The 14,300-nt window shown below is 39.5% G+C and overlaps 1 protein-coding gene across 1 annotated transcript; it reads right to left on the bottom strand.

The window, feature by feature from the left end:
• Window positions 1-5,126: 5,126 nt before the first annotated feature.
• LOC308320843 (uncharacterized protein) lies at window positions 5,127-11,557 on the bottom strand. The gene is made up of 7 exons (XM_080771532.1): window positions 11,428-11,557; window positions 9,549-9,609; window positions 8,781-8,836; window positions 7,748-7,781; window positions 7,629-7,651; window positions 7,115-7,190; window positions 5,127-6,746 (listed from the first exon to the last, which is right to left on the bottom strand). The coding sequence occupies exons 1-7, from the start codon at window positions 11,503-11,505 to the stop codon at window positions 5,179-5,181; spliced, it is 1,896 nt and encodes a 631-aa protein (XP_080627658.1). The 5' UTR covers window positions 11,506-11,557; the 3' UTR covers window positions 5,127-5,178.
• Window positions 11,558-14,300: the final 2,743 nt, after the last annotated feature.

Genomic DNA, 14,300 nt, shown 5'->3' with positions numbered 1-14,300 from the left:
GATGGGTTATAGCCCATGTTTTTTTGAAATTTTGAAAAAAAAAGTTAGCCTCGTTTCTCATCATTTTGGAACGTGGCTATAGCCCATATCGTACGGCATACTATAGTCGCGCAAGTTTTTCATCATTTTTGAAGATTTGAAAAAAAATGACAAAATGACAGAAAAGCGATGAGGTTATAGCCCATGTTTTTTGAAATTTTGAAAAAAAAAGTTAGCCTCGTTTCTCATCATTTTGGAACGTGGGCTATAGCCCATATCGTACGGCATACTATAGCGCCGCAGTTTTTCATCATTTTTGAAGATTTGAAAAAATGCACGAAATGACAAAAACGATGGGTTATAGCCCATGTTTTTTGAAATTTTGAAAAAAAAAAGTTAGCCTCGTTTCTCATCATTTTGGAACGTGGGCTATAGCCCATATCGTACGGCATACTATAGCGCGCAGTTTTTCATCATTTTTGAAGATTTGAAAAAAATGACGAAATGACAAAAACGATGGGTTATAGCCCATGTTTTTTGAAATTTTGAAAAAAAAAGTTAGCCTCGTTTCTCATCATTTTGGAACGTGGGCTATAGCCCATATCGTACGGCATACTATAGCGCGCAGTTTTTCATCATTTTTGAAGATTTGAAAAAAATGACGAAATGACAAAAACGATGGGTTATAGCCCATGTTTTTTGAAATTTTGAAAAAAAAAGTTAGCCTCGTTTCTCATCATTTTGGAACGTGGGCTATAGCCCATATCGTACGGCATACTATAGCGCGCAGTTTTTCATCATTTTTGAAGATTTGAAAAAAATGACGAAATGACAAAAACGATGGGTTATAGCCCATGTTTTTTGAAATTTTGAAAAAAAAGTTAGCCTCGTTTCTCATCATTTTGGAACGTGGGCTATAGCCCATATCGTACGGCATACTATAGCGCGCAGTTTTTCATCATTTTTGAAGATTTGAAAAAAATGACGAAATGACAAAAACGATGGGTTATAGCCCATGTTTTTTGAAATTTTGAAAAAAAAAGTTAGCCTCGTTTCTCATCATTTTGGAACGTGGGCTATAGCCCATATCGTACCGGCATACTATAGCGCGCAGTTTTTCATCATTTTTGAAGATTTGAAAAAATGACGAAATGACAAAAACGATGGGTTATAGCCCATGTTTTTTGAAATTTTGAAAAAAAAAGTTAGCCTCGTTTCTCATCATTTTGGAACGTGGGCTATAGCCCATATCGTACGGCATACTATAGCGCGCAGTTTTTCATCATTTTTGAAGATTTGAAAAAAATGACGAAATGACAAAAACGATGGGTTATAGCCCATGTTTTTTGAAATTTTGAAAAAAAAAGTTAGCCTCGTTTTCTCATCATTTTGGAACGTGGGCTATAGCCCCATATCGTACGGCATACTATAGCGCGCAGTTTTTCATCATTTTTGAAGATTTGAAAAAAATGACGAAATGACAAAACGATGGGTTATAGCCCATGTTTTTTGAAATTTTGAAAAAAAAAAGTTAGCCTCGTTTCTCATCATTTTGGAACGTGGGCTATAGCCCATATCGTACGGCATACTATAGCGCGCAGTTTTTCATCATTTTTGAAGATTTGAAAAAAATGACGAAATGACAAAAACGATGGGTTATAGCCCATGTTTTTTGAAATTTTGAAAAAAAAGTTAGCCTCGTTTCTCATCATTTTGGAACGTGGGCTATAGCCCATATCGTACGGCATACTATAGCGCGCAAGTTTTTCATCATTTTTGAAGATTTGAAAAAATGACGAAATGACAAAAACGATGGGTTATAGCCCAATGTTTTTTGAAATTTTGAAAAAAAAAGTTAGCCTCGTTTCTCATCATTTTGGAACGTGGGCTATAGCCCATATCGTACGGCATACTATAGCGCGCAGTTTTTCATCATTTTTGAAGATTTGAAAAAAATGACAAAATGACAAAAACGATAGGTTATAGCCCATGTTTTTGAAATTTTGAAAAAAAAAGTTAGCCTCGTTTCTCATCATTTTGGAACGTGGGCTATAGCCCATATCGTACGGCATACTATAGCGCGCAGTTTTTCATCATTTTTGAAGATTTGAAAAAAATGACGAAATGACAAAAACGATGGGTTATAGCCCATGTTTTTTGAAATTTTGAAAAAAAAAGTTAGCCTCGTTTCTCATCATTTTGGAACGTGGGCTATAGCCCATATCGTACGGCATACTATAGCGCGCAGTTTTTCATCATTTTTGAAGATTTGAAAAAAATGACGAAATGACAAAAACGATGGGTTATAGCCCATGTTTTTTGAAATTTTGAAAAAAAAAGTTAGCCTCGTTTCTCATCATTTTGGAACGTGGGCTATAGCCCATATCGTACGGCATACTATAGCGCGCAGTTTTTCATCATTTTTGAAGATTTGAAAAAAATGACGAAATGACAAAAACGATGGGTTATAGCCCTTGTTTTTTGAAATTTTGGAAAAGAAAGTTAGCCTCGTTTCTCATCATTTTGGAACGTGGGCTATAGCCCATATCGTACGGCATACTATAGCGCGCAGTTTTTCATCATTTTTGAAGATTTGAAAAAAATGTCGAAATGACAAAAACGATGGGTTATAGCCCATGTTTTTTGAAATTTTGGAAAAAAAAGTTAGCCTCGTTTCTCATCATTTTGGAACGTGGGCTATAGCCCATATCGTACGGCATACTATAGCGCGCAGTTTTTCATCATTTTTGAAGATTTGAAAAAAATGACGAAATGACAAAAACGATGGGTTATAGCCCATGTTTTTTGAAATTTTGAAAAAAAAAGTTAGCCTCGTTTCTCATCATTTTGGAACGTGGGCTATAGCCCATATCGTACGGCATACTATAGCGCGCAGTTTTTCATCATTTTTGAAGATTTGAAAAAAATGACAAAATGACAAAAACGATGGGTTATAGCCCATGTTTTTGAAATTTTGAAAAAAAAAGTTAGCCTCGTTTCTCATCATTTTGGAACGTGGGCTATAGCCAGGGGGGCAGTCAGACAGATATTTTGTGAAGCCACTAAGGAAATGAAAGTTCATATAATGGCCTGTTGTGGCGCTGTCATTGGGCTCAAAAAAACCCATAGCCCCATAGAAGTCCATGTATTTGGGCCCAACTTCACCTAGACTGTATTACCTTAATAAACATGGTCATGAATACTTTCTGCTTCCAGTCACTAGTTTAAAGTCTCATTTCTAATGTCATAATATTCTTTTTGGAAAATTATGGTCTCATTTATAAAAAAAAATACCATAAAGTCGCGCATGTTCTGAGGGGCGTGGCTACCGTTACAGTCTATGAACGGGATTCCCCTCCCACTCGAGTCAAAATAAAAACCAACGGAGAAGAAGGGGGGAAGTCCCGCCTCGTTGTCTGGGCCAGCCAATGGCCAGCTGGGCCCAAACGGATCTAGAAAGATGGCGACTTCCATTGCAAGGACTGACAGGCTTCATTTTACGTTCATGTTAGACCCGGGGAACGCTTTGTCCATATTTTTTACAGTCTATGGCTATAGCCCATATCGTACGGCATACTATAGCGCGCAGTTTTTCATCATTTTTGAAGATTTGAAAAAAATTACGAAATGACAAAAACGATGGGTTATAGCCCATGTTTTTTGAAATTTTGAAAAAAAAAGTTAGCCTCGTTTCTCATCATTTTGGAACGTGGGCTATAGCCCATATCGTACGGCATACTATAGCGCGCAGTTTTTCATCATTTTTGAAGATTTGAAAAAAATGACAAAATGACAAAAACGATGGGTTATAGCCCATGTTTTTTGAAATTTTGAAAAAAAAAGTTAGCCTCGTTTCTCATCATTTTGGAACGTGGGCTATAGCCCATATCGTACGGCATACTATAGCGCGCAGTTTTTCATCATTTTTGAAGATTTGAAAAAAATGACGAAATGACAAAAACGATGGGTTATAGCCCATGTTTTTTGAAATTTTGAAAAACAAAAAGTTAGCCTCGTTTCTCATCATTTTGGAACGTGGGCTATAGCCCATATCGTACGGCATACTATAGCGCGCAGTTTTTCATCATTTTTGAAGATTTGAAAAAAATGACGAAATGACAAAAACGATGGGTTATAGCCCATGTTTTTTGAAATTTTGAAAAAAAAAGTTAGCCTCATTTCTCATCATTTTGGAACGTGGGCTATAGCCCATATCGTACGGCATACTATAGCGTGCAGTTTTTCATAATTTTTGAAGATTTGAAAAAATGACGAAATGACAAAAACGATGGGTTATAGTCCATGTTTTTTGAAATTTTGAAAAAAAAAGTTAGCCTCGTTTCTCATCATTTTGGAACGTGGGCTATAGCCCATATCGTACGGCATACTATAGCGCGCAGTTTTTCATCATTTTTGAAGATTTGAAAAAAATGACGAAATGACAAAAACCATGGGTTATAGCCCATGTTTTTTGAAATTTTGAAAAAAAAAGTTATCCTCGTTTCTCATCATTTTGGACCATGGGCTATAGCCCATATCGTACGGCATACTATAGCGCGCCGTTTTTCATCATTTTTGAGGATTTGAAAAAAATGACGAAATGACAAAAACGATGGGTTATAGCCCATGTTTTTTGAAATTTTGAAAAATGTCATGACTTCAGTAGTCTTCATTTACGAAATACATACCGCTGCAAGAAGGCAAGGCATCCATTCTTGGATGTCATGACTCATGGGGGACCAAGTATAGACTCCTGAGGGACCCCTGTTACTATAAGTAAAGTAGTTTCATTTAAGTGCAAATAATAAAAACAAATATATATTCCTTTGAAAGCCTGGAAAAGAGACCATTATACTAGGTTATAAACACAGGCAACATACACATAGCTGAATGAAGCTTTAATTGTTTTAACAAGATACAGGCAACATGCCATTAACTACAAAGAATAAAATAAAGAATAGAAGTCTGCTCTCCACAACTGGTGTTAGCATTATGTTATGCTTTAGCTATTGAAAAATAGCAGATCTACAAGCTCATAGCGCGGCACCGAGTGCTGCGCTACGAGCTTGTAGCTCTGCTATTTTTTTTTTTAATCGAAGAACGACCGACATAGAAACAGCTTTTTTTTTTTAATCTGATCTCCTCCTCACTCCTGACATGGATGCAACTGTGGCCCCGGGTCCCTGAGCCTTGCTGTGGCTATACGTATACGTGTGACGTAGACGCATCTGGTCCGGCCGAGTAAAGAAGTCGCCTGCTGCTTGAGGAGGGTGCTGGGTTCTCTCTCAGGTGTCGGAGAGAACCGGGGGAGTTCACGTCGCATCGGTCTCTGAAGCGTTTGTTGGAGCGGGGGCTTTCAGAGTCCAGTTCCCTGTGGCGCTTCCTGAGAAGGGATCGGTGAGGGGACAGGGCAAGAGCCGCCATGGCTCTGTTGGCATCCGTGTGCCTCGTGCACACGCTGCAAGGAGGAACGTCAGAGGACGCAGGTTTCCCCAGGCAGACGAATCTGTGGTAGACTCTCTGAAACTCTGTGTCAATGTTCTTGGGAGAGTATCGGACGCTGCTGTGGTGGCGGGGGGAGATGTCAACAGAATGGCCAGTCCCTGTGGCAGACTGACGCCAGTGGATCTTTGGTCGTGAGGGACTGTCACTGCGGCGGTGATCCTGCCTTGGTGACATGGTCAACCTCTGTAGAGAAGAGTGTGGAGATTCAGACCTAGATCTGGTGAACGCTGGGCGTCCGTAATGGCTGTGCCTTTGTGCAGTGTGCAACTCGGGGATTCTGGAGGGTGACTGGCATGAGTTGCCCTTCGATTGTGAAGGACTGCAGTGGTGACGCTTCCTCTGTGACAACACGATCGACTTCTGTGGGGAAGAAAGTGGAGATGCAGACCTAGACCTGGACCCCCCCAGGTGTCTGCAATGACTTACCGCTGTGTCTGACTTGGGGCTTGGGCGGGAGAGGGCATGGGACGTTCCACTTTCACTTTCCAAATTCCTCAGCCAAGTTTTGAAAGGACTCCGTCGGACTGGGAAGGAGCAAGCAGCAGAGCTGCCTGTGACTGTGAATGATTCCTTTTCATGTGCAGTGTTGTTGCTTGTCAGCAGAGGACGGATGTCTTCTCTCCCTGACCTTGGGGACCGGCTCCTGAATCCATCAATCGTGAGATGGCGAGACCGGCCAGCAGGCTGATCCCTCTGATGTCGGCTCTCCGTTGATTCAAGATGTTGTTGCCTCTGTAACATCTTGGCGACAAAAGAAGGTTCAATAAGAACGTCAGGCCTGTACTTAGACTCCACAGGGTCTGCCTTTTTTGTACGACACACGATTTCCGTTTGTCGATCCTGCTGGTTGGTGACGTCGTGCAAATACGACTGCTTCACCGCTTCGGTCGTTTTCCCTGGCGTTAAGTTCACGAGCAATGAACGGCTGGGGGATCTCTTACGAACGACTTTCCCTTTGTTCTTCTTTGGGCTCGTGAGGTCTCGTGCTCCCACTGAGACGTCGAGGGTGCGGTTGAGGCGGCTTGCGTTAGGCAGAAGTCTATTCCTCCGATACTTCCTCAGCACAGAGTCGGCTGCCTCGACGACCTGCTGACTGTGTACGGCCTTGGACACTTGATCGATCATCCCGGGGTAAAGTTCCACTAAAGAGGTGCCGTGGCTACTCAGTGTGTTCTCCAGTTCCTGGTCCTGGTCCTCGGGCTGGTCTCCCCGAGTCAAATCCAAGAAGCTCTGACTCCGCTGGGTGTCGTTCATTCCAGATACTGTGAGAGAAACATAGAACAAAATAAGTAATGAGATAATAGCCAACTCAAGGTAGGCCTGTCACAACTATTACATTATTTTTTTGGTATAATCCATGTTGAAAAATGTAACGATGTAAAATTCAACAAATTGTGGAAATGGCAGATCTGCAAGCTCACAACAAAGCTGCGATGCAACACGCTGTGAGCTTGTTGATCGTCTATTTCCACTACTCATTTTTAAGAGTATAAAGTTGTCATTAGTATGTCAGTCATTTCTTTGTATATTTAAGTTATTTGATACATCTGCCCTAACAAAATTGATCCACGAGTGCAATGTGCCATTGAGGGAAAGAGAAACTAAACTGATAGGTTGGTAAATGTCTTACCCTCATCCTGCGCAGAATGATTACTGCCAAGATCAGTCTCATCGGCCTCACACTCCTGCAAAGTGTTGTCCCACTGCTGAAAGTAATAGTGGTAAAAAAAAGAATACACTTTAGGCCTGGGCAGTGGCTCGGCAGTCCAGGCACCTTGGCTGGTAATCCGCGGGTTCGACTCCCGATCCCGACGGCCCTTACTGCATTAACCCCCCATTTCTCTCCCCATTTCCTGTCAGCCTACTGTCTGTCCCTCCATAAAAAATATAGGCGAAAGCCACAAAAACAAAACATTTAAAGAAATAAAATAAAAAAATACACTTTTACGAGTGACAAAATCAGGAAGTTAAAGGAGGCTAAAATCATCTGAAGAGCGACTAGTTTGAAAAGCAATGCATGGCATTACTTAGTGACTGCATTCCAAGCCATATTTGGTGTTCACTGCATTTTGTTTAGTACTATTGCTAGCAAATAAACATCACCATTTTTTTCATCACTTTCATTTTATATTTTTGCAAGTTACCTGAGTGTCATTTGTGTCCTGTGCTGAAATGAGAAGAAACACATGTGATGGCATTAATTAAATGACAACATAAACACAGATGTAAACATTGGTGTAACAAGATAAAAGTTGACATCTACCTCTCAGTGACTGTTCTCCAGAATCTATTGAGGTCTGAGGAATTAAGAGACGAGGTAGCAATCAGTATGGACGACCAGTGTCACATTTTGCATGGCAGTCGTTAACCCATTCTGACCTGAGATCAGATTCACACGAGGTTTCCACTGGACAACACACTGGTCTGATGAAACCATTCTGACCTGAGATCAGATTCTAAAAATGTCAGTCGTTCTTCGATTTTTCAAAAATAGCTAAAGCATAACATGACGCCAACACCACAAAATGGGTTCCCGTTCAGAATGGGTTAAGATCTGTAGCAAGTGTGTGTGGTGATAGGCTGGTGACGTTCAACCCAGCGTCCCCATTCAGGAGAAAATAGCAGATGTACAACTACAAACTCATAATGGGTCGCGTTAATAGTACATTTTCTATATTGACGACATTGATGAGTCCGATTAACCACATAAGCCCAATTTTATACTTAAGTCGGCAGACGCACAATGGTGTCATGCAAGAAGAGAGGAAATGGGCAATCTACAATCTCACCATGTCACATCACGATGCGTTGTGAGCATGTAGATCTATTTTAGCTGCAACTCAATCTGTTTTTAAATCAATTTATTTATTTATTTATTTTTTGTGGCTTTCGCCTTTATTTTATATTTTTTATGGAGGGACAGACAGTAGGCTGACAGGAAATGGGGAGAGAGATGGGGGGGGGAAGACATGCAGTAAAGGCTGTCGGGATCGGGAGTCGAACCCGCGGCACACTGCCAGGCTGGATTACCAGCCAAGGTGCCTGGACCATTGAGCCATGGCCCAGGCCTTATTTATATTTGTATAATTGATTAAATGTATTAGTTTGACCAGCTGTTTGACCAGTGATGCCAGCTCTAAATACATAAATCTGTTAGGCAAGCAGCAGTCATGAGAGGACTAGTGAAGGGGGGGTCACTCCACTCATACATACACACTGTCACTGTCTGTCAAAAGTTGTTGAAAATTGGGCAGTTTACATGAACCACACGACTAGCGCTACTACCCAAACCTTACATTTGGTTCCAACAGTGACATCTTCAACTGGCCCTTGCGTATGTGGCGACAGAGCACTTCATCATCCAAGGACAGGGCAGAACATGAAATACAAAACAGAGAATAGTAGGAACAGACAAGTAAACAACCACTGAGTAATGTACATGTCGGTACAAATCAATCCCAACCTGTGTTCTCACAGCAATAAAAAAGAAGAGAAGAAAAAAAATTATGTGCGTGTGTGTGTGTGTGTGTGTGTGTGTGTGTGTGTGTAAATATTGCCTTGAATAAATCCTTTTTGATTAGCCAAAAAGTACCCAATTTATGTCATGACATTTTCAAAGTACCGGTAGCCTATATATTCCAACATATGACACAACACATGCAATTTGTGCTCATTAAATCATATAATAATAATAATAATAATAATACATTTTATTTATGAAGCACTTTACATTTGAAACAAGTGCTACAAGAATAAAAGAATAAAAACATTCTGTGATCACCTAAACAGCTAAAAGATTAAAATAAAAGTCCAACTAGGCAAATGCCTAGCCCTTCTCGGAACCCCGTGGGTCAGCCCAATCGATTCGTGCCGAACTGAGTCTCAAAAATGTCAGAAACTTCAGTACCATTGGGTTCAGCTTGTAGGGCTAGCAAATGCCTTGCTAAAAAGCACGGTCTTTAGTCACTTTTTTAAAAGCAGAGCCATGTAATAGAATCTATAATGGTACGTGGTAGCAGAAGGAACAGAGTAGGTACTAGGTAGACATTTCACATTTTGGTTACCTTTATTGGACGTATTTTCCAGGTCCAGGTCCACATTCACATCATCACTCAGTCCTTCATACTGTGAAGTCAAAATGGACATGCATGAATATACTGTCTGATTAAAATCAAATGCAGAATTCTCACCTGACATTTTTAATAATGAATACCGGACTACTCGCCTCGGCGAGTGGACTTCACCTTTGGCGAGTGGTCTTCCCCTTTTGCCGAGAAGTCTTCACTTTCCGAGGCGAGTCGCCAAGACCACTCGCCCCGGAAAGTGAAGACTTCTCGCCAAAAGGGGAAGACCGCTCGACCCGAAAGTGAAGCCCCAAGATGGTCCGTTGCTGCCCTCTAAAGGCCCGAAATAATTCCCAGATTAGTGTTTATTATTATTATTAACGTATTGTAGACATTGTTGTTGTAATCAATCACAGTTCTAATAGACCTACTTACTGACTGAATTACATCTGAATAGCAAACTTCCTGAATAGCAAACCCCCTGAATAACACCGCCCCCCCCCCCCCCCCCCCCCCCAACAATGATGATGATGATGATGGCTACTGCTAATGACATAATTATTAGCATGTGAGAAATTACAATCCTTCTAAGTAAACAAATTAGGCAATCAATATTAACATATCTATGACCAAGTTGCCAAACAAAGCAAGTTTGTACATTTAACAGCAAGTACAGGCACAGGAAATAAACAGATGTTAATTCGGATCTGACTGTACATTTTTACATCACTGTTCTATATCACTAAAAAGAGAATATACATACTGAACTAAAACGACTTAATGAACTAAACCTGACTTAATGAACTGTTTTTACACTTGCAGAAAATAGCTAATAGTAACTGACGAAGACAATTGACAAACCATACAGTAGCAAAGCTGAATACTGTACAATATGAAAATCTAAAAGTCACAAATACACCGATAACTACTATTGCTCAGCATGAACTGTTTTTATATCAAATTGACAATCCTTTGAGTGCAAAACCTTTACATTTTATTTTATCCTTTTGAACCAATAATGAAATGTTTGTTATTGTATCTGTACTGTATCATAACAATAACAAGCAAGGCTAATATTATTTGTATAACACATTTTCCTTTGGCAAACATGAAATGTACCTTTTAATCTATCCCCAACTAACTAAAATGGGACAGCACACTGCACAGCACTTTCAACGGTGCGTGCAGTGTTTTTGTACAACTTTTTTCAACTTTTTCACTGAAACAGTGTTTTTGTACATATGACAACAACTTTTTGAGAACTTTTTCACTTCTATATTTTTTGTAAAAACTGTTGTTTCTATATTTAAATAAAATACATTACATTTGACCGTACATTTGACTCTTGTGTTATATTCTTGTGAAATATTCAGTAAAGTATTCTGGTGAAATATTCACCCCAAGTTGATAAGATATGCATTGCAGACAATATAATACCCAGCCAGTTTGAATTGCATTAGGCCCATTTGATACCATTTGCTCTCTCTCTCCATTGTTCCATTGACATGGAAATGTTTGAGTTCCACTGCTCTAAGTTTGACAGTCAGCACTATAATTAATTATTTGAAGAAAAATGTAATACAAATTTTCGGACCATTTCTGATTTACCTATACTTTGAACTGGCCACTCTCACATCCACGATACGTGGCAACCCTGGTTTGTTTTGGTTTGCGCACGGATGTTATTTTTGTTTCTTTAGCACAGTAGCTAGCAAAGGCTGCAGTTGCTGAAAGTGAAGAAAACACTAGCCCAAAAAAAGCCTTTTGGCGAGTGGTCTTCCCCTTTTGGCGAGTCGCCAAGTCCACTCGCGGTCTTGCTACCTTTAAGAATAATGTATGTACTGACGGAGCTAACGTTAGCACTTAGCTTCATACATACCTTCATCGTGATTCTATCCATAACACGCAAGTAGCTATTCATATTTAACCTAAGCATGTAGTCCAGGTTGCCGTCCATGTTTAAAATATAACAGTTTGAGTTTGATATAGTATTATTAATTAATATAACAATAATAGTATCGTCACTTTTTAAACAGACGCTCTGACAGACGCTGCAGTGTAGATTTGAAAAAGTGGAAACCCACAAACCCTCTGAAGATCGAGAAACCTGATTGGACCAGGAGGTGGTGACGTGAGGCTTTCGTCGTGGATTGCGTCATGTTTCTGCGACGTCCAAACTGGCAGTGCTGTGCTATGGTTGGTTGAGAGGAATCCGTGTCCTGAGCGCTCTGAAAATAGCGGATTTACAAGCTCACCGCCCGTCGCAGCGTGACGCGTTGTGAGCTTGTAGATCTGCAATTTCTGACTTTCAGAAAGGACACACCAGGCTTCCGTCGTCGTAAAAATAAATAATCATAACTTTAACGCCCAATACATTCTCAATGGCAATAGCGCAAACTTTGGCATGCTATGATATAGTACTAGTCCTGGTTCATCTTATGGTGGACATGTTTGCCTGAAAATGAATCCTTGAAATGTTTCATAGTTTTAGAAATATATGAATGATTATGAATAGTTTATTTCGATCTTTCATAGAGGGAGACATTACACAAAAACAGTTTACTTTTTCTTTTTTTAGGTGATGGAAAAGGCATAGGCAGGAGCTTAAAGCTTATTAGTGCCTATCCTTATCTCAACGTATTCCAAAATACTGTTGAAGATATGCATAACAATCAACATATAAACAAAACAAACAGATGCCATTTATAGAAGAGTAGAAAATTAAACAAACAAAAAAACCAAACGAGAAAAACAAAACAAAGAGGGACAAAAAGACAAAAATAGCGCTTTCAAATTTGAGAAATCTATAATGGGGCTCAATGGCAGGTTATGTGTCACACTCTGCCTAGTGTGGATAGTGCTAGGCCAGAAGGCAGAGGTTGCAAAATAGCCAAAAACAGGAAAAATACAGAATAATACTCAAAATAGCAAGTCGGAGTCCTTATAAGAAAAATCCAAGTGTTTTATTCACCTTTAACACACATAAATCCAGGGATCAAAATTAAACAAAAGTATTTACAACAGAACCGGAAAGTTTGGCCTGGGTCTCAAACCCCCACAGTAGCCTACTACCTTGACTGATCTATCTGGCAGTGGCAGGTCTCCCTATACTTATAGGCTAAGCCCCTCTCACTGGACCATGCCAAATCTTAATTGAATCCACAATTACACAAGTTCCATGTTCCATGTCCAGAGACATTACATTTCTTAATTCACATTGTGTCACACATTACTCAATATAAATTATCCCCATAATATAATTAAAGATAAAGTGTCTACTCTCTATACATACATAATGAAGTTGGTGTGTTCCCCACACAAACCCAGATATGCTCCCTACCCTACAGCCAATTAGCAATCAATATACATAAAGTCACAATAACAAATATCACTGAAACATGAATAATAATTCAAACTTTAACCATTCAGCACTGTGTGTCTCCACAGTAAGCTGAATTATAAAAATGTGTGAATGGAGTTTATATAGGTGAAAGTGATTTTTTGACATTTTTATACAATTTTATACATATTTTATAAATAATGACAAATGTATAATGGGGCTCAATGCCAAAATAATTTGCCAAAATAATTTGCCAAAATAATTTGCCAAAATAATTTGCCAAAATAATTTGCCAAAATAATTTGCCAAAATAATTTGGTTGAACTATTTTTGAATAGTTCAACTAGCCAATCTACATTGACACGTTGTGAGCTCAATGTAGTCAAAATAGTAAAAAAAATAGGCAAAGAAGTTTAGGGATAAGGGTAAGTGGTGACGAAAATGGAGCCCTATATGTTCCATGAACAAATATGCTCAGGTAAGACATTTCTCTATGAACGTTTGTGCCCATGACAGCAACAGTTTGACTGACACAGTTCAACACGTGTGGTCCTTCTATCAGAGGCTATAAGGACACTGGCTCATCTTAGTTTCAGGGCAAAAATCTTAAAGGACAACATGAACCAAGGTTCATGTTTTAGGTTGTTATTAGAGAAACTAAAAGGTGAGTGTTCATTTTCTTTCATTTGCTGCTTTCTTTCGTTTTAGGGATTTTAGCAGTTTTTGACAAGGGGGCGGGGGCATTCGAGCATGGGGCTAAATATGTATTTTTTAACACAATTTTATGGTGATTAATTTTTTTATGGTTTACTATAGTCCTAATAAACGCCAGGAAATTACATCTGGCCACAAAAGATCACAGGATCTATTGAATGTGACAAACTTACATATTGATACACACAGTATAAGCCTTCCCCCAGTAGGCTACCTTCACATTCAGTAGATCCTGTGATCTTCTGTGGCCAGATTTCCTGACTTTATTAGGACTATAGTAAACCATAAAAAAAGAAATCACCATAAAATTGTGTTAAAAAATACATATTTAGAATTTTAGACCCATGCTCGAATGCCCCCCTGTCAAAAACAGATAAATTGCCTAAAACGAAAGAAAGCAGCAAATGAAAAAAGATTAACACTCATCTTTTACTTTATCTAATAACAAACTAAAACATGAACCTTGGTTGAAAAAAACTAAAGTTGTCCTTTAAGGCTCATACATAGTCTGGATTTTCGGTGGTTAGGTGACCACCGAACTACAACATGACGTCACGAGCCGCGGTGAAGAGCAAACCACCGCCACCGCCCCAGCCCTTCTCTCTGTTTTTACTCACCACCGCTCAACGTTATTTCAGCTCCGGTGGTCACCTCACCACCGGAGCGGTGGTCACCTCACCACTATGAATAGGCCTGTT

This window comes from Protomyctophum bolini (genome assembly GCF_963924005.1).
Source record: "Protomyctophum bolini genome assembly, chromosome: 9".
NCBI classification, from domain to species: Eukaryota; Metazoa; Chordata; class Actinopteri; order Myctophiformes; family Myctophidae; genus Protomyctophum; species Protomyctophum bolini.
Note: the sequence above shows the minus strand (reverse complement) of the source record. Positions and strands in the feature narration are given on the sequence as shown.